The sequence below is a fragment of the Atractosteus spatula genome, chromosome 14 (genome assembly GCF_055471065.1).
Source record: "Atractosteus spatula isolate fAtrSpa1 chromosome 14, fAtrSpa1.hap1, whole genome shotgun sequence".
NCBI lineage: Eukaryota > Metazoa > Chordata > Actinopteri > Semionotiformes > Lepisosteidae > Atractosteus > Atractosteus spatula.
This window is the reverse complement of record NC_142719.1, coordinates 18094807-18113589: the sequence shown is the minus strand read 5'-3', so window position 1 is coordinate 18113589 and position 18783 is coordinate 18094807. Positions and strand designations below refer to the sequence as shown.

General features: G+C 44.7%; 1 protein-coding gene across 1 annotated transcript; it reads left to right on the top strand.

Moving 5' to 3' along the window:
• Positions 1-476: 476 nt before the first annotated feature.
• On the top strand, positions 477-17636 carry cnn1b (calponin 1, basic, smooth muscle, b). The gene is made up of 7 exons (XM_088932100.1): positions 477-714; positions 8749-8870; positions 10896-10962; positions 11659-11796; positions 12781-12897; positions 13363-13509; positions 14018-17636. The coding sequence occupies exons 1-7, from the start codon at positions 655-657 to the stop codon at positions 14261-14263; spliced, it is 897 nt and encodes a 298-aa protein (XP_088788226.1). The 5' UTR covers positions 477-654; the 3' UTR covers positions 14264-17636.
• The last annotated feature ends 1147 nt before the right edge of the window (positions 17637-18783 follow it).

The window sequence follows — 18783 nt, the reverse complement described above, 5'->3', positions numbered from 1 at the left end:
CAACCTGTTTTCCATTTATCGCAATCTGTTACTTGCCAGTCGGGAGCTACTGAATTAAAAGATCCTCTTCTTTAAAAGGTGTATGGCAACTGCTTATTTCTCATTCGAGAGGAAGATTAACTTAGCCTGATGCTGAATGTTTAGTGAATGCGCTCTGATGATCCTATCTTAAAGGTCACAAATGATTGTATTGTTTTGTGATTTGCCACCGATTGCCTTATTTGTGTTGACGATCGTTCCAAAAATAGTTTTGCTAAACCGTAGAGGGGTATTACAATGAATGTACTACAGAACGATAGCATCTTCAAAGTCCCCCATAGGTGGAAAACGTGACACGATTCCGTCCTAATGCCATCCCGCTGACATCACTGAGAAGCAGCAGGCCGCTGCGATTGGACAAGTCCTGGGCCAATCGGAGCGAGGCCCGCAGACACACAGATGGGAAGAGTTTAAAACAGAAAGAAAGGTTTTGGAAAGTGGTCCAAAACTTTTCCAAAGGGAACTAAAGTGGGGAAAACGACAGCGACCGAGACGAGGAAGTCTTCCACGCACCCCCGTGAAGCTTCACTGCGGCAGAGCGGACGGTTTTGTAATTTTGCTGTTCAAAATCTGTTCCATTTCTCCTTTTTTTTTTAATTCGACTGTGAACGAAACATGTCAGGACATTTCGTCAGAGGACCTGCGTATGGACTTTCGGCCGAAGTGAAAAACAAGGTAGGATTTATATACATGTTGCTCTGAGTGGATATTTCACATCACAAACAGCCTGTTCTCTAGAAACGTTTAATAGAATAAGGGAGACAACCCCAGTCCACTGCGATTCTGTCAAAATTTAGATTAGCGGTAGCTTGTCATGCACACGGCACAGAGCGCATAAATAAATAAACCAGTAACATCGGTTCTAAATCTATTTTTATTGCTCATGCACAACTTAGCTGGGAGGGGGAAAGACCCCACCAAAAAACCTTGGATTTTGACGGGTTAAAATAACCCCAACGTGATCTAAAGACACCTGTTAACATGGGCTGGTGTATACCGCCGTTTAAAGAAGCGCGCATACTGGCGATTGTAGAGCTCCCCTCATTAACTTAATGCACCTACAACGACCCGTATACCACATGGTCAGAATACAGGGAAACAAGGATTCGAACTGCTTGTTTAAAGAAACCCTGTTGTTTTCAAGCGATGTTTTTGTTTATAGCTCGATTAGTAAGCGACTCAGGTGATGCTGATGTCGAGTGACGGTTCTTTGATGTACAGTCGGTGATCGCTCTTTCGCCACACGCTCACAGTGCGATAATTCGGTGCTGGGAGACGTACTTTATAAAGTATTTAACAGTTATTTCAAGACCGACAGCTGAGATTACATTTCCAAGTGGGATAGAAAAATAGCTTCGCCCTCTGTTTGAGATAACAACGAGGGGAACCGATTTTTTTTTTAGACGTCTGATAGAAACTCTCTTTGATACTTGGACAAGCTTTGCTTTCTCCGCAGTACGCTGGGCCTAAAGAGTCTCGGGTCTTAATTAACCAATGAGGAAGGCATTGGACGTTCACTTTATCTTGAAGTTTTCACAGTTTAACGGCTCACAGCTCTCTCCTTTTCTGTGTAAAGTGAGCCCCAGATGAGAGGTATCCACTGGGATGGCTAGAATAGACCAAAGTAGAATCCCGACCGATCTCTCACTGAGACTCATGCACAGGACTAACGCTAACTGCTTCTGTACGGTCAAGTATCGGTGCACAGACTTGAGAATGTCCCGACGAAGATGGTAACGAAAGGAAGATACAGGGTAAATTACTTCCTTAAAATCGAGAAGTGCCCCCATTTTAATTGCTGTGGATCTGTTGACATCAACAGGAGGAATTTAATTTCCTCAGAAGGTGGAAGAGTCGGTATAATCAGACATTGTCCACGCAGCCCTGTCTCGGGCCCAGCAGCTGTTGGGAATAAATGATTGGATTCAAAATTGGCTGGAAATACTCCTAGAACTAGAAATACAAGCGTGACACGTGCTGGACGGTCAGATGGTTCTGAATTTCCCCATCTTCCTTATAAAGGTGTCTGGAAAGTTTCAACTGATTTTTAGCAGTTCTCCCAATTCCACAGTTATTATGAAGGCCCTCTGGGGAAATGGTGGCCAGCATGTCAGCTGGTCTTCTAGGGCTGGTTAAATTGGCAGTGCCTGAAGAGCTGGGAGAAGCTGTTCAATTGGCCCAATTAAGATGCTAACGAGCTGATTCGGGTCATTAAGAACCCAACGGCAGTGGAATCCGGCGTCTGCTCTGGGCCTCTGGGTTAGTGGTTGGGCACCCCTGACCTGCATGTTTGATCCAGCAGTAGGAACTTGACCTTTCTATATTCTGAACATTTTATAAATCTACTACCTTTGATTTGCTTTCTACTTAAAGGCCATGTTCTTCTACCAATTAGTTGTGAGGTTGTGTAACCGAAAATAAGTTTTGGAGGGGGGAATGGATTCCCCAGGACAAAGAACAGCCAAGAGAGATTTTTTGTGTGCTGAGAAATTGCCTTTATCAAGGCCCATTTACATTAGATGGTAAAACACTACATTATTGGACTTGTCTCAACAGACGCTCAACTCAATAGTCCAATTTTAAATCAGAAATGCAATACTGGCCAGCACAATCCTATTTAATCATTTAATTACCTAGTACATGCTTTTACTCTGGTGAACATGCAGTGCAGAACATGTCTATTATGTGTAAGAACAAGGGTATAGTGGTACAAAAAGTAAAATAAAAACATGAAGCAGGGTGTTCCCATTACTACATGGTATCCACATTGTCAAGTACGTACTTTATGCTCATGGTGAAGAAGCACAATTAACGTTGCATCGCCAGGTTGAGATTTGAAACCGTCTGTGCAGTACAGTGTAAGAGTAGCTGAAGGATGAGAGAGCACAGGCACTGTTGGAACACGAGTCTTGAGGTCTGGGGTCGAGTGACTGTAGCTCTGGGGTGTAGGGTCCAGTCCCCAGGCAGTATCTACCAGTGCCACTGGTCCAGGACCAGGCGTGCAGTGGTGAAGGAATGAATGGCAAGAACGTGCTCGGATTGATACTGGAAACAGTCGGCAATATCTGGGATGGGATGTTCATCGGGTGGCCTGACCTTTTCTTGATTTTTTTTGTTTTGTTTTTTGCCACCTTGGGGGGCGGGGGCATATTACACTTTCATTACAGGTGAATGGAAGGTAAACAATTTCTCTTTCAAACTAACTTTTTTATCATCTTTACCCACAGTATTATTGGAGTAGCATTTAGAAATGTTCATTTTTTTTGGAACAATGATGTTGGGTTTTTTTTTTGCAAATTTCAGACAAATTAAGAATTAAGAAGCAGGAAAGTTGGAATAAAGACAAATTAATGCATTTTAGGGTGTGCCCTAGCACAGATCCTCCAGGAGATTGAGGATGTTGGGGTCCCCTCTATACATGCACCACTACCTCAGAGATATGGGTGATGCTTGTGTCTTGCTGCAGTAATTATCAATTTAATTGCAGGGAGCTTCTCAAACAAATTCAAAACATGGATGGGATAGGGGGTATTACAACATAGCAGCATCTTAATTGCATAAGGTTGTTTATCACAAATATTAACAAGTAAGAATCCATTGATAGAGTAAGCTACAGTCCTCGAACACACTGGCCATCTTGTCCTATCTGCATAGCTACAGATTCTGTGAACACCATCACAGAAGCTGACTTCCTGAAGCCCTTCATCTCTTACATCATCACCCGTTGACTCTAACCTGTCTCTCCTGGTTGGTGTGTTGTGGTATGTAGCCATCTGTTAAGTACTTTAAGAATCTCTTTACTTTAAGAATCTGGTCTGCTCAGCTAGAGCTTTTAAAATAGCCCTTGCTATAACATGAAAGATGAGTTATTCTACCAGAGTTGCACAGGGCCCTTGCAAATGCTCTGTGCTGTTGCTTTTAACTGGAAGGTGCCTGTTGGGCAGATGCTTTCTAGATAACCATTTCTGATCATGGGATTCATCTTTTAAATTTTCTTTATGCACACCTGGAAGAGCCAAATGGGGTGTGTTTCACATCTTGACTCATAATTATGGTCCCCATGACCTCGCAGGGTAGGAAGTGTAGGCAGACTCTTGTATCTGCCCACCTTGGAGCCACTCGCCAATGAGCATGTCACAGGCGGCCCCGCCCGGTGACGGAGGACCACTGCTCATTGGAAGAGAGTCCATCTCTGAAAGCACTGCATTCCTGCAGGCACCTGGGAGGAGGTGGGGGTCACTGAGAGCTGAAAGAGCCTAGACTTGGGTTCTGTCCATTGACCCTTGGCAAGTTCTCAAGCCTTCTTGAGCTGCATCCTTCAGATAAGACTTAAAATCCATTTTTGTGAGCTGTTCTGTACTGACTGGTCTCTACAGGTGATGCTGGATAAAGGCAGATACACTGATCCCTGAAGCACAGGGGACAAGGCAGAACTGAGAGAATGAACTCTTGTACACTGACATCAGGGGGGTATCAGTCCATCAGAAGACCACAATGAAGGTGACAATTAAGAACCCTCTGGTGAAAACCTTTGGAAAGTGAGAGTAGATTATGCAGACCTCAAACAGAAGGCCCCCTGGAATCGCAGCCAGGACCTGAAAGCTGTGAGGCTGCACTGCAGCATGCTGCCCAGGACTAATTCAATATGTAAAAGATGTTTGCCATCATCCATACCATTGGATCAAGACCTCCAAGCATCTCCTTCTCAAGGGCCCATGGCCTGTTTTGCACACTGAATTTGTATTTATTTGAAACACTTGTCACATGTAAATGATGGGTTAAAAATCTATAAAACGGACATCTCAGATTTAATTCCTAGAGGTCCTAGTGCATTTCTTTTTTTTAGTTTTAGTTTTCTTAGTTTGATATGTATAGGATTTTTCTTAAGGTAATTTATAGCTATTCTAAGGTGGGATATCGCCGGACTTCATCCTTTATTGTTGCTAACTGTTGCTGAAAGGCTGGTCAACGCTTTCATCTTCTCTGGAAATGGTTACTGTAGCTCCCTACTCGCCAAGGTTTTTAAATCCACAGTGAACAAGCTATAGTATGTCCGGAATTCAGCAGCCAGAATCCTGACCAGGTCTGGTGCAAGTGATCATGTTACTCCTATCCTAGAGTGTTTGCACTGGCTTCCCGTCAGATTACAGATCAGCTTCAAAATCCTCATGTCTACCTATAAGGCTCTTGTCTAGTACCTGTTTGTTAGTATCATCCTATTCCCCACTTCACAACCTTCATTCTTCTAATTCTGGACTCCTATATGTCCCCCAAGTCTGTCTACACTCTGTGGGTGCCAGGGCCTTCTCCTGCTATGCCCTAAAGCTCTGAAAGTTTATCAATACTCAAAACCAACTTCTTTAGAAGGGCTTTTATGTAACTGGTTCTGTCTGCCCTGTTACTTTCCCACTGTATCCCAAACCCTAATTGTAACTGTAATTCTACCGTCTCCTCTCATTATGTATCTTTTTTTCTGTAAAGAACTTTGCGAAGCCATTTTTTAATGGCGCTATATAAATGTATTATTTACAGGGCATAATCAATTTTTCATTTCATTAAAAACCCTCCAAGCCAGGATAGACACATCACAGCTATGGTGATGAAGTAAATCGGATATGAGATATCCGAGGATTCCAGGCTATCCAGGTCCTGACAGTCTGAGCCCCCCTATATTAATCCCTGCAGGATCCAGCCCTGCTAGACCCAGATCCTTGTGCCTTAGCAGCATCAGAGTTATCATTCATAGTTTTATATTCTATTCATACTAGGAATTCCAGTTCTCGGCCTCTGACCTCTGCCTTTTCCAGCAGCATTTGTCCTTTAATGATCCCTCCCACCCATTACCTTTGGTAGGAAGGAGTAAGGGAAACATCAAAACGAAGAGTCTGTAGTCTTTGGCATGGCACCTTTTTTTTTTTGTCATCTTTGTCCTTGCTGGTAAAGCAACATCGGCGACTAAAGAACCCAGGTCCCGTCCAGCGACGGGCTCCACGGACACCCCCGCATCCGTGCCGAGTCTCTCTCCCCCTAGGAAGCCAGCTGGCTGCATCCCGCTGTCTCTCTGATGGGTCCCAGGCCAGCAGGTGCTCGGCCCCATCGGGCGCCTTATAAGGAATCGGCGCGCTCGGCTGAGGCTTTTAAGCTGTGACCTGGTGTAAACAGTTTAGAACATGCTGGAGCCTGGAATTCCCCCTTGATTGAGATTGAACACTCGGTGTTGCAGAAGGACTGTGGATTGTGGGCGTCGATCATAGATCAGACCCCTTTACCTGGCTCAGCAGAGATGAGGGAGCTGGAAATGTGCCCCCACCCATCACTTCCTATCTGCAGATCTAATGTGAACTGGGTATTCTTCAGTCTAATGTTCAAATATAGCTCTTGTATCATTTGCTTGGCCATACATTGTCACCATCGGACCTTTTCATTTCCTTCCCAGAGCGCGCACACAACATTGGAGACTCCCAGTTCTGGTCCCAGAAGAACACCTGCTTTGCGGATTTCCATTCCAGCCGAACCTAATTACTTAATTGAAGCAATGAGTTAATTGATTGGATTATTTGCAGGGTTTACATTTTTATTTGCTTAGGAAATGCAGAAAAAATAAATACAACACCAACATGTTGTAAGAGCTGGAAACGGTCATGAAACCTATTAAGTCAATTAAGGGTTTAATTGTGCAGCCGAGAGCTGGACTGGAGCACAGACCAGCACGAGTTAGGACGTCCCGGACCATGTTGTACGAAACAGTCCTGCAGACCTGCTCTGTCGTAAGGTAACAAACCACTTGAGGTCAAATACTTGTTTCCTTCGTGGTTAAACAACACAAGAAATGAGTGAATGGCAATTAAGTCTTGGGCCCACTCACAGCCAAATGTATTAAGGACGGGGTGGTGCTCTGGGCCGTATAACCAATGGCAGTCGTTACAGGATTGTGTTTGGGGTTTTTTTATCAAGTAAAAAAAAAAAATACATCTGCTCTTTTAAAAGATGGCTGGAATAGGAAGGGGAGGGGTGTTTTCCGAGCCCATCTGCTTCAAAGACGCTGGATCAAAGGAATCTGATTGAATTTCTCTGACCGTGAAAGCCCCCCCCCCCCCTCCTTGGTTGTAACTGGAAAAACTCTGTCGGTTGTGAGTGCAGATTACAACAGCAGACGCGCTTGGCAGCGGTGGGGAGCTCGGGGTTCTTGTTTAGCTGTAAAAGGCCAGGTTTTCGACGAGCCAGGCTGCAGCCGGGAGCTGTTTCTCCCAAGTTTGGTGTGTTGGATTGTGCAGTTGGGATTTTGGACTACCTGTTTGTGTTGGCTGTGCTCTTCCCCCGTCAGAAGAAAAAAAAAGGGAGGAATTTTAAAAGCATCACTGGAGGGAGGAGGGGCTGGGGGGTGACTGCCGACTTCAAAATAATAATGGGGGTCTCGTGCACCAACGAGGAAGACCAGACCACGCTTAATGCTGAGCGAATGTCACAGGGTGTTTCGTTCTCTTTGTTGCGTTTTCAGATTTTTATTTGTATCAATAAGAACTGCCATTTTTTGGGGGGGATATCCTGAACTTACCAGTTTGGGATAGGTGCACTCGCTCTGAATCGGCACCAGCAGGATGAAGACTGTTTGCCACCCTGTGCCCACTGTTTGCCCACCTGCGATCGGATGGGAGGTCAGCTCCTCAGTGCCTTTCGGGTGAGGTGGCACCAGCAGGGCGTTACCCCACTGTCCACTGTGGAGGGCTTCAGGGTCACTGTGGCAGGGCGAACTGAGGTTCCCCCTCATCAAGCAGCCCAGCCTATCCCAGCAGCACTAGGCAGCCGGGGGTTCCTGATACCAGCTGGTTAATGACCTCGCCCAGCCTGGATCCGGACAGTCTGGACCACAGTGCTCCGAGCCTGTGCTCCACTCGCTGGGCACTCGCTTTTCAAGAGTTTGTTAGGTGATCTGTGAAGCACAAGGAGATGAAGAAGAAGTCCTCAATAAGGTTTAGGGTCTCTCAGGGCCAGAGCTGATTCCAGGTTCTGTTATCCAAAGCCTGGATCCCGAAGGAACACTATTCTAGTTTTTGCTCCAGCTGAGTTCATCACGGGCTAATTTATTTCATCTGTGTGTTTGGGGCAGATTTGCATGTTGGTTTTCAGCTCTCCAGAGGTCAGATGGGGCTTGTAATTGGTATAAACCTTGTGCTGATTTCTGAGTTTCAGCACTGCCCTCAATCAGGGGTGTTACCTGAAATGTAACCAATTGCACAACAGCAGACATAAAAACTTCTCATTATGGGTGTCATTCCAACCCATTTCTCAATCAATTGATCAACCAGTAAGAGCTGCTTAGCCTGAAATAACTATTTAAATAATTTTGCAGATGTAGTTCCTGGGTGGAATGAAACCCAGCAGACTGTTCCTCCAGGAGCAGAGCTGGGAAGCACTGATCTAAAGCCCAGTGATGATACAGGATTACATCCCTGGTCATTCACAGTAGCTCAGCCTCCCAGGCAAGGTTGTTAACTCAGAAGGAGGAGCAAGAATGATGTGTTTTAGATTTAAACCTACCTGGGAAAAGAGGATTATAGTTATGAATTTTGACATCTTGTTTGGTCACCAGCATCTTGCAAAAGAAAAAGGTTCTGGCACCAAGTTGAATTTTGTTTTGATAAACTGCACAGGGCACTCTGTGGATTTTATTCCTGAATTCCCTTTGACCCTTGACCTTTGTCACCCCAGCTGGCCCAGAAGTATGACCCCCAGAAGGAGGAGGAGCTGCGCCTGTGGATCGAGGAGGTGACGGGTCGGAGGATCGGGGACAACTTCATGGAAAGCCTGAAGGAGGGAGTCATCTTGTGCGAGTGAGTAGGGGAGACTGGTGTACCTCAAAACCGCACAAACAAATGGTTAGTTTGTTTGTTAAGGGCCATTTTATACCAAATACCCCTGGAGTGTTACTTTCCAAGACGGTGTGGGGGAATGCAAAATTTGCTCCTAAAGAGTAATAAATAGAGAACATTCCAGCAGAATGGGAGGTTGTGTTAATTAAATGGAGAAAAGGAGGGGATTGCAGTAAGTTCGTAGGACGAGTAGCAGCAGTGAAATCTGACTTCAGAAAATGGTAGGGAATGTCTAAGTTCAGGTGTAGCTGAGGGGAGCTTTCTGCTGCTGGTTACCAATGGTGTCAGACCTTAGAAAAATTCCAAACAGAGGCTCGTAATTGTTGCAAGGTGACATTGAAATCCTGGAAGTTAAGTAATAGGCTTTGAGGCGGCCTAGATATTTTTTTCCGATTGCACAATCGTACACCCACCTGGGGAATCAGCATTGTGAGTGCTATTTGGGTTGCAACAGCTGTACTTAACGCAAAAAAAAGTGAAAGCAGGGGGTTTTCACCTGCAAGAAGCCAACTGGATTTCCTGATCACCAAACAGAGCCATTTGTGGTTCTGTCTGGTTTGTCTGATCTTTCTCTAGTTCCAGTTGAGCTGTTTTTTTTGTTCAAATGGAGAAGTCCTTTTATTGGCAGGTATTTGTAGTAAGCTAGCTGGCCACGCATTGTGATTCTCCTATACTGCTGCAGCTGAACCCGTTTTTTTCCCCTCCTCTCTGCATTATGTCTTGCCAAATCAAAAGCAAAAAATGCCATGAGCTTAAAGTCGGTGTCTCCCATTGCTCCCAGAGAAAGCCTCGCCTGCGCACCTCCAGCCAGAGGTTCGGGAGCAGAGTTGTGAATTGGCAAAAGCACAACAGGACAGCAGCTCACTGCAGCTCTTCCTAGCCCTGCTCCTGTGTCAGCTGGATTCTCAGGGGCTGAACAAATAGCTTGACCGACAAAACCTTTATTTGGTGTCTGCTTCAAAAAAAAATTACAACTATTTATGAATGATTGTAAAATCTCCAACAGTTCTTGATTAGGAAAAAGTAACTTTAAAAAGTGGTCTAATTCCTGAAGCAGGTTAATCACTCATGAATTGGTATCTAAGAACGCTGGAAATTCAGACTAACTTTAGCATGATGCTAGTATACCTTGTGTAGCACAGCAATCTCAAACTCGGTTCCTGTTGAACCTAGGGTGTTCTGTAACCCAAGCAGTCCATTGAATCAAATTGTTTTTGTAGTCTGATGTAAAAAAACCCTCATGGAAAAATCCTGACTACTCAAAATACTCACTGTTCTAAAGGTACAGTGACCTATAAAACACCACACAGTCATGGGAGAGGCATCACAGTTGGGTGTCAATGAGACCCCACTACATAACTGACAACCTATTATGTAGTGAGAAAAACTATAAAATGCTGGAGGACTTCAGAAACTTAAGGTGCCTGCCATTGGTTTATGTTTTTTATTCATATTCAGTTAATGGTCGATAAATGGTTAGACTTGAAACTTAATCAGGCTTAGGTTTGTTTTGTTGGATATTTAGAATACTAAGGAACAAGTAATAGGTTTATTCCATGCTGGAAAAAAAGAAGAAAGACATTTAGAATTTCTAATTTAGTATTTAGAATACTAGCTGAGCAGATAAAGGCCATGCTCATGTAAAAACAAAAAATGACTGATTTGCTTCTTATGTCATTCATCACCCTGCTTTGCACATTTGTTTGGACAATACAGTGTGTCAGGGACCCAGACACTACTTCAATAATATTAAATCCAGAGGAATCTACATGCAGGATGGTCTTACCCAGTCCAGAGCAGGCCTTTGGTACAGTCTGCTGTTCCATTGCATAGCTAAATACATTAATAATCCATCAACTATTTAGTTGGCTTGTCTTAGTTGGCTTGGCTAGATTGGTTTGCTGTCCCCAGCTCCTTGGCTGGAATTGGTTGTAATGGCTCCTGTATTGACTGACCAGTACTTGATCAAGACTCTGTTTTTCACAGGTTGATCAACAAGCTTCAGCCAGGATCGGTTAAAAAGATCAACAACTCTCCCCAGAACTGGCATCAGGTGTGTTTCTCCATGAGCTCCTTCCTGCTTCTCCCACAGCAGAGCCCTGCAGTCCTGGATCTGTAGCGTCCTGGTCAGAGATCTTATCTTTCAAACATGAGAAAGGATACAAACAGGAGGAGGTGATGTAGAAGAGTATTGTATTTGGTGGAGGGCTATCAGATCCAAGCTCATTAGACTGCCAGCAGCTAATTGGATGGGATTATTGGATGAGCCATTTCTTGAAGAACTCCCATGTGGCAACATGGCTGGATAGCTTGTTCCATACCCTTTCCACCCTTTGTGTAGAGATGTGCCTCATTAATGAAATGAAAGTCTTCCTCAGTCATCACTAACTGTACTGTTTGTCCTCTGTTCCCTGTTCGACATTACTGGTGGTGAAGCAATTTATTTATCGCTATCTGCAAGGATTTTGAAGTCTTAAACTGAGCAAATTACAAACCTGGGCATGTCTTTGTTGTGCCTTTTAATCTGTGTGTGCATGTATTAGGGCGTTTTGTGTGACGATCATGCTTTTACTTTTACTTTTACTTTTACGCTCAGCTCCAATTTGTTGTGTTTTGTATTTGCTGGAATGTGAGCCAAATACCCTGTGGCTTTAAAAGAACCAAGGATGGAGAGCCTCCTTTTGTTGGCTTTTTAATTTATTTGTCCAAAGATGATATATGATGAGTGTGTTTCTCTTTTCCTGCACAGCTCGAGAACATCGGGAACTTCATCAAAGCCATCACGGACTACGGTGTGAAGCAGCACGACATCTTCGAAGCCAACGACCTGTTCGAGAACTTCAACTACACGCAGGTCCAGAGCACGCTCATCGCCCTGGCTGGAGTGGTAAGACGGACAAAATACTGTTTCTCTGGCTGGCCGTTTGGTGGCTTTGATTTCATGCGCTATTAACCTTTGACTGAAAGAAATGGCCTCAAAGATTTCCAAGGCGTAGTTGAGGGATGTCAATTTTCAAATTTCAAACATCAATTTTTTTTTCCTTTTTTGTCCAAAGTTTCTCAGTTGGGGTAACAAAATTGACTTCTTTCTTTGTCTGCCCCTTCTTTCCAACATTTTGAATACTGTATCCAATCCTGCTGTGATCTCCTCTGTTCAAAAACACTTGGCTCTTTTAATCTGCACGCATAGGACAGTGAACAGATTGGGATATCAGAAGACCACAAACTGAGGGATTAGGCTTATTGTTAAAATAGTACAGATTTTTTAAATGCCTCGATGAGGGGTGGTGCAGTGAGTTAGTAGTGAGTGTAGTAGCCCCACAGCTCTGGGGTCCTGGGTTCAGTTCTTGAGTGCTTTCTGTGTGGAGTTTGCACGGTTTCCCTGCCTTCACATGCATTTTTTTTTTTGCTGGGTGCTCAGGTTTCATGCTGTCTGGATTACTTGTTCCATTTCAAAATTGCCCCGTGAATGCAAGTGTGCCCTGCCTTGTGACCCTTTACTCTGACACAGCATGCCCCTTTGTGGATAACCACTTCCTGGAAAAGGAGAGATAGGTGGATCTCTCTCTAATAAACTGCAATCTTCATGTTCTTTTTCCTTGGACAGCTCAACAGCTGTGTTCAGGGAGATACAAAGAATGTATCCAATCAGTGGGTAATAATTACTGCAAAGGTGCCATGAATCGTCTTGATTTCACCCCTGTACCAACACAATTCATTAGATTTAACCTGTAGCTAGTCAGCTCCTGACCATTTGTCGTGGAAGTTTTGTAGGCACAGCCTGTCTCCAGACTTGCATGCAATAACCTTTGTGGGCACCAGAGGGCAGACTGAAGCTGCTGGCGTGACTTGTGCTCTTCCACTCCATCAGGCCAAGACCAAGGGCTTCCACACGAAGCACGACATGGGGGTGAAATACGCGGAGAAACAGCAGCGCCGCTTCAACTCTGAGAAGCTGAAGGAGGGGCGCAATGTCATCGGCCTGCAGGTCAGAGCCCTGTCTGGACTGGGGAAAAGAAGGACTGTCTGATAGATGTGTGTGATGCATTTGTGAAGTTGTGTAAGGGAATGATAGGGAAGGGTGGGAATCAAACCTCTAGAGAAGGTGGTTCTAATCTTTCAGCCTGTTCTGTTGTCCAGAGGGGACTTGTAAAGACTTGTGGATCAACCCTCCATCAATGCCCATAGCCAGAGTGTTGCCTTAGCGGGAACGCTTTTGGTTTCAACCTGCCCAAAGCACGGGGGCATGAGGAGGTCTGGCAGATCATTCAGGGTGGCACGGGGTGAGTCGGTGACAGAGCCAGGACTTGAGCAAGGAACCTCCTGTTAACTGTGACTCTCTTCCTTAATTTCACGAGACCTTCACCCAGCTTCCAGCATTCTGCTTATGCATGGAGAATGACAGTTTTCCTTTGCCCCCCCCTCCCCCCCCCGACCCCAACCTTCTTTCTAGATGGGCACCAATAAGTTTGCCAGCCAAAAAGGCATGACCTCGTACGGAACTCGGCGTCACCTTTATGACCCCAAGACTGGTGTGGAGAAGCCCATGGACCAGTGCACCATCAGCCTGCAGATGGGCACCAACAAGGGAGCAAACCAGGTGAGCACAAACACAACAGTAACCCACTTGCCTCGAGTCTTTACCCATCTGTGGCCACTGTGAGCCTTGTATTCTGTTATCGGCTTGGCCTCATGCTGCTGTAGGGAATGGGTTTGATTTAGCGAGTCTACACCAGCCGGTTGAACACCAGCAATTCCTGAAACTCCCAGGGTTCCACAGGCTGGAGGTGATGTCAATGAGATGCTCCACTGAGCTTGTGATGTTGTCAGATGAAGGGCTATGAGGGGCAGGCGGGCGAGCGCGGTGCTTCACAAGCTTGGATGCTGCCCTCCATGCGAAAACCTATTGGGTGGGTGCTTCAGGGCGAAACATGGGAAATTCTGAACAGGAAGATTTGAGTTCCCACAAGCTCGGGCAGCAACAGAAGGAGAGCAGACTAGGAGTGCGAGAGGCAGGGCTAGGGGCAAGGGTGGAGGAGGGATAGAGTGCAGACAGGAAGTGGCCCCTCGGGTCAAAAGTGATGCTTTCCTGTCTCTGCCCCCTGCAGTCTGGCATGACCGCCCCGGGCACGAAGCGGCAGATCTTTGACCAGAAGCTGGGCATGGAGAAGTGCGACACCAGCACTGTCTCGCTGCAGATGGGCACCAACAAGATGGCATCGCAGCAGGGCATGACCGTCTACGGGCTCCCGCGTCAGGTCTTCGACAGAAAGTACTGCGTCTCCCCGGATTACCTTGATGACGGCGAGAACGCCTACGACCACGACTCCAGCTACCAGAACTACTCTGACTAGAGCGGTGCGTGGGCGTCGGACCCAGCCCGATCCGACCTGCCCTGCCCCGCCTTTCATACTGGCGTGGGCACTAGGGCGAGTATCCCTTCCTCTCTCCTTCCCAGCTCCTCCCTGCATTTCTAGTTCTGGCTCTTGTCAGTAGGTGATTTTAACTTTGTTTTAAAGTATTGAAAGATTTTTAAAAGTGACCAAAAAATAATCCATACTTGCCAAGTATTGTAATTTTTAAAACCCAGATTTTACTGTGATTATTGGAGCCCTGTCTGGAGTACAGTAGATTCATCCCCAGCCTTGTTGATTGTGTTGGTGGAGGGCTCAGTGGTGTGGGAACATCCTAATGGAATTGCTTCTGCGTTACCCCCAACAAATGCTTTGTCCTCGGATTTCTAAAATACCAACCTGGCTTTTCTTAGGTGCGGAGATCTAGCAATTTAAGGCATTGCTGTGCTGTTAGCAGACCTCATCTTTTGTAGAACATGCAATCCACCCGTAAGAACTTCAGCAATAGGGATCTTGATCTCTTTAATCCAAAACAGGGGCCGGATAATATAAGATCTGCCCCATCCTTTACCTCCAAAAGAAGTCAATTTCACTCAAGCTGAGGTCACCATACCAAAATGGCTCATGTGCCTTGCATTCTACAGGGTTTCTGTAACAGCCTGTATTAGTTCAGACACTACTTGCTTTTTTTTTTCCCACCCAAGATCTCGGACGTACACAGTGCCTCTGATCGTTTAATTGCAAAGATGTAGTATTTCCAAAATTTTCTATTGGGTAACTTTCACTGAAGTGAATGTTTTGAGTGATCAGCTGTAAAAGATCTTAAGAAAACCCCCTATGTGCATCTCAGTAAGAAAATAATTATACAAATTATTTTAATTTACATTGGGTTGGAACACGAATCAAAAACCAAAGACCTTCCTGGAAGTGAGTTGGACTTCTGTGTTCCAGACATTCCCCCAAACCATGTTTTCTCCCACAAATACATTGACCTTTGACCTCAGCTCCTAGGGGTCTTAGTGATGAGCATGATGTTTGTACTGAGTGGGTGGAATTCTATAAATCTGCCTGGAAGGAGCACAGAGAATCCAACTGCATTTTCTGGCCTGAACTGACCCAGTATCTGGAGATGGTACTGCGTCCTGTGCAAAACAGTGCCCATTTTTAGGCAATAACACCCTATACCTAGAATTGTAGGCAGGAACCGGACACAATTACAGCTATTGATTAGCTTTAACTTGCACATCACTGACACTGACAGGGCAGATCTGCTGTCTTCGGGTGTTCGTACAGTGACAAATTTAGAGAGAGGTCCCTGTATGCAGCAGTTATCCTGTCACAGTGATGACAATCTGACATCACTCGCAGATAGATGCCAGGTTTTGTGTGTCTTCCCATGCATCTGTGCAGACTGTTAAGTGCGAAGGTCTGGATTTGAAGCATAAAGTCACATTTTCATGAATATTCTGGTGACTTAAAAGAGGGTGACAGAATGTGCTTTAACTAATCCCAGTTACAGTAATCTGCTTTAATAATAATTGTAGAATTTAGCCACGTGTTCTTTTAAACTAAATACAACAGACCAGTGTGCCATTAGTTTGTTGAAATCAACTTTGTAGCTCAGGTCAGGTTAAAATGTAGATGGTTCCCATGTAAACGTGGTGCATTGGTGCAAACGGTGATGGTGAAGTCAGAGTTCCTTTCTTTCACAGAGCTCCTTGAGATCCTCTGAAATCTGCATTCTAAAATGTGATTTTTTATTTTTTTACACGGGGGGAAATCTGTGTGTACATTTCTGCTGTGTTAAAACAACTGTTCATTTCCCTAAAGCAGCCCAAGGCTGCCACCTAGTGTCTGAAACCGTTTTGCTGGTTTGGTGCTGGAAAAGGGGGAATTCCTAACGTGCATTGAGTAGTTCTGAATGTCTATAGAGGTCTATCCATCCAAATTTGCAAAGTACACAAAGCTATCACCTGGAGTGGGTGGGAAAGTTGTGAAAATGTACTATCTGAACTCCTGCTTCAATATGGCCAGGCACATCTGGTCAGACTAGACTGGCTGAAAAGTCTATGTCCCTTGTAGAACTTGTAATTCAGACGGTGTGGTTATTTATTTTGTGGGCTAGACAGCTTTTACAGCAAAAAGCTAGGCTTTCTGTGTCTATCCTACTATTTTCAGCTGTTGTAACCCATCAAGCCATCCACAAGAATGAGATTCATGTATTCATTTCATGTGTTAATGAATCACTGTTTTGCAGTGTCATTGAAACTCGTGTTATGGCTTTGCATGTTCTTATCCAAGAGGCTGCTGCAGTAGTGTACTGTGACACTGTACTATTTGGAGACCAATGCAATAGAAGCCTGCATCTCTTAATTCTGTTCTGTTGCATGCTGACTCAAAATCATTCTGTAATCCCGCCCCTTGCAACATTCTGCAAAACTATTTGATTTGGCTGCACTGGTAAAGAGCAGACAAAAAAATCAAGTACTAATACTTTCTGCCCCCCAAAAGTCTGCCCCTTCAAAAAGTTGCTCCTAGGCTCACACTCTTCTTCAACACAGTTCTGTCCAAGTGGACAGTGTGATTTTGCCCAGCAGGAGATGCCTTGTTTGGTCTTTAGAGGGCGCTCCATTCCCTACAGTGCCAATGCACTGGGCTGAAGGGAAGTGTTGTGAATTGGAGATATGGTGGCTTCTGATCAGCTGTGCTATCCAAAGTCATTTGATTTTTACCATTGCTGAATCCCCACTCCATGACTGCTAATTCTGAAGATGACCTCCAAACTCTAAGCTACACCCCCCCCCCCGCGCCATCAGCAAGCACTGTAAAGAAGCACCTTCAAAAAGGTGTGAACTTGCCTTGACAAGTTGTTATCACAGTATCCTATTGCATTGGTTATTTCATGTGCATCTTGTTAACATTACAGACATTTCTAAATCAAAGCTGTTGTACTGATGAGTGGGGGAGCACACATGTTATCTGAATTGGTTGCCTGGGAAACAGGCAGTATAGAAGGACAGGATTTCCAGCTCTAATGTTTGCCATCTTTATTAGTAGCTTTGTAATGGTGACCATTTCCTTTCAACTTTCTCTAGTCAAAATTCTTTTTATCCATACAGCTTTGTGACTGATCACAGCACAGGATTTCTTGAGCTGACAAAACCCAGTAGCACCACATAAGCAGAGCACTAATAATATGTGTAGCAGTTTAAAACCGAAATTCCACAATGATGATTCAACCAACCTTGAAAGTCTTAATATAGAAGTTGACAGCTGTTGCTGCGATGACATTTGGTCAGTTTTCAGAATAGGTGGTCCTTGTATTTCACCAGGAATGAGAATGTTAAATGTTAATAAACACTTTTTAAATTCCTGCATTTGTTTTGGCTTTTTTTTCTCGATTTTCTTTGTTGGAATAATTCTTCCTCCTGTCTTCAGAGCCCAACATTTTGTTCTTGTCCATTCGTCACGCGCCCAGTGCTCTCATCTCGGACAAGGGGTGACCATTGCTCTTTAAAGTGATAACTGGTCATCTTTTGTGTGTTAGCTCTTTGATCCAACTTTGTGGTCCGTGAAGTGATTTTTAGGAAGTAAAGTCGGGAATATTTGGCATTTGTTGTACAAAGCTCAGGAGAAACAGCCTGTAGCTAGAAGGCCCTAGAGAGGATTAAATTATTCATGGATTTTAATCTGCCTCACTAGGCAATTTTACCTGTGTCCCAGTCTATAAAGGTGGGTGCTCAACAATTGGGGTGCTGAGTGCTCACTTGGTTGTTACTCATCGCCAAACAGGACAGAGGAACGAGGCCTCGAGAGCTAATGGTGCTTAGCGATAAATATTTGGCACTGACCTGACACTTAGTCATCCAGTGAAAAGGAGCTCAAGGACAGTGGCAAATTATAAACAAGGGGCATGAGGGAATGTGATGACCTACTAAAAGCTAAGAAAGGGAGCCCTACTGGCAGTGCCGGTTGATCCACCCTGTAGAGCCTCTCGATACAGACAAACGCGTCCTCAGGTCCACAACCTGGACTGGTCTATCGGTCACCAGCGTCAGCCTAGCGGCACTGTTGCCGTGGCGATCCTGGTGAGTGGCGTTCGAGCCCGCAGGTGCAGGTCGACTTCATTTCCCTACACAATTCTCAACGCAAAGCACCGGTGTGGAGCAGCGGCCCTGATGAACTTTGCGGTGGGGAAAAAAGTGTTGGCTAAATATTTGCTGGAAACAGGCCTGTTTATTAGTAAAATGTTAAGTATCTGTATCCAAGTCCTATTTTGATGATGGGCTGTTAAGAGGGGACTGTTGGAGAAACTGATCTCCGTACTCTGGGGAAAGGTTAAAAAAATTTCATCAGATTAATTTGATGGGAAAGCCTGTTGAAGAAATTTCTCAATTCACAACATTAAATTACAGGATTAAATATATCCATAAGACTGATCGTTTGCATTAATGTGGAATTCATTCAAAAATGTAACAATCCAGATTATTTGAGTGTATAATTCGTGGTCTGAAACTTTG

What these genes read in the sequence shown, in the direction of transcription:
- cnn1b (XM_088932100.1), top strand. Translation starts at nt 655, where the DNA reads ATGTCAGGACATTTCGTCAGAGGACCTGCGTATGGACTTTCGGCCGAA. An exon ending in GCAATGTCATCGGCCTGCAG is followed by an intron (nt 12,898 to 13,362) that starts GTCAGAGCCCTG and finishes CCTTCTTTCTAG; the next exon opens with ATGGGCACCAATAAGTTTGC. An exon ending in CCAACAAGGGAGCAAACCAG is followed by an intron (nt 13,510 to 14,017) that starts GTGAGCACAAAC and finishes TGCCCCCTGCAG; the next exon opens with TCTGGCATGACCGCCCCGGG.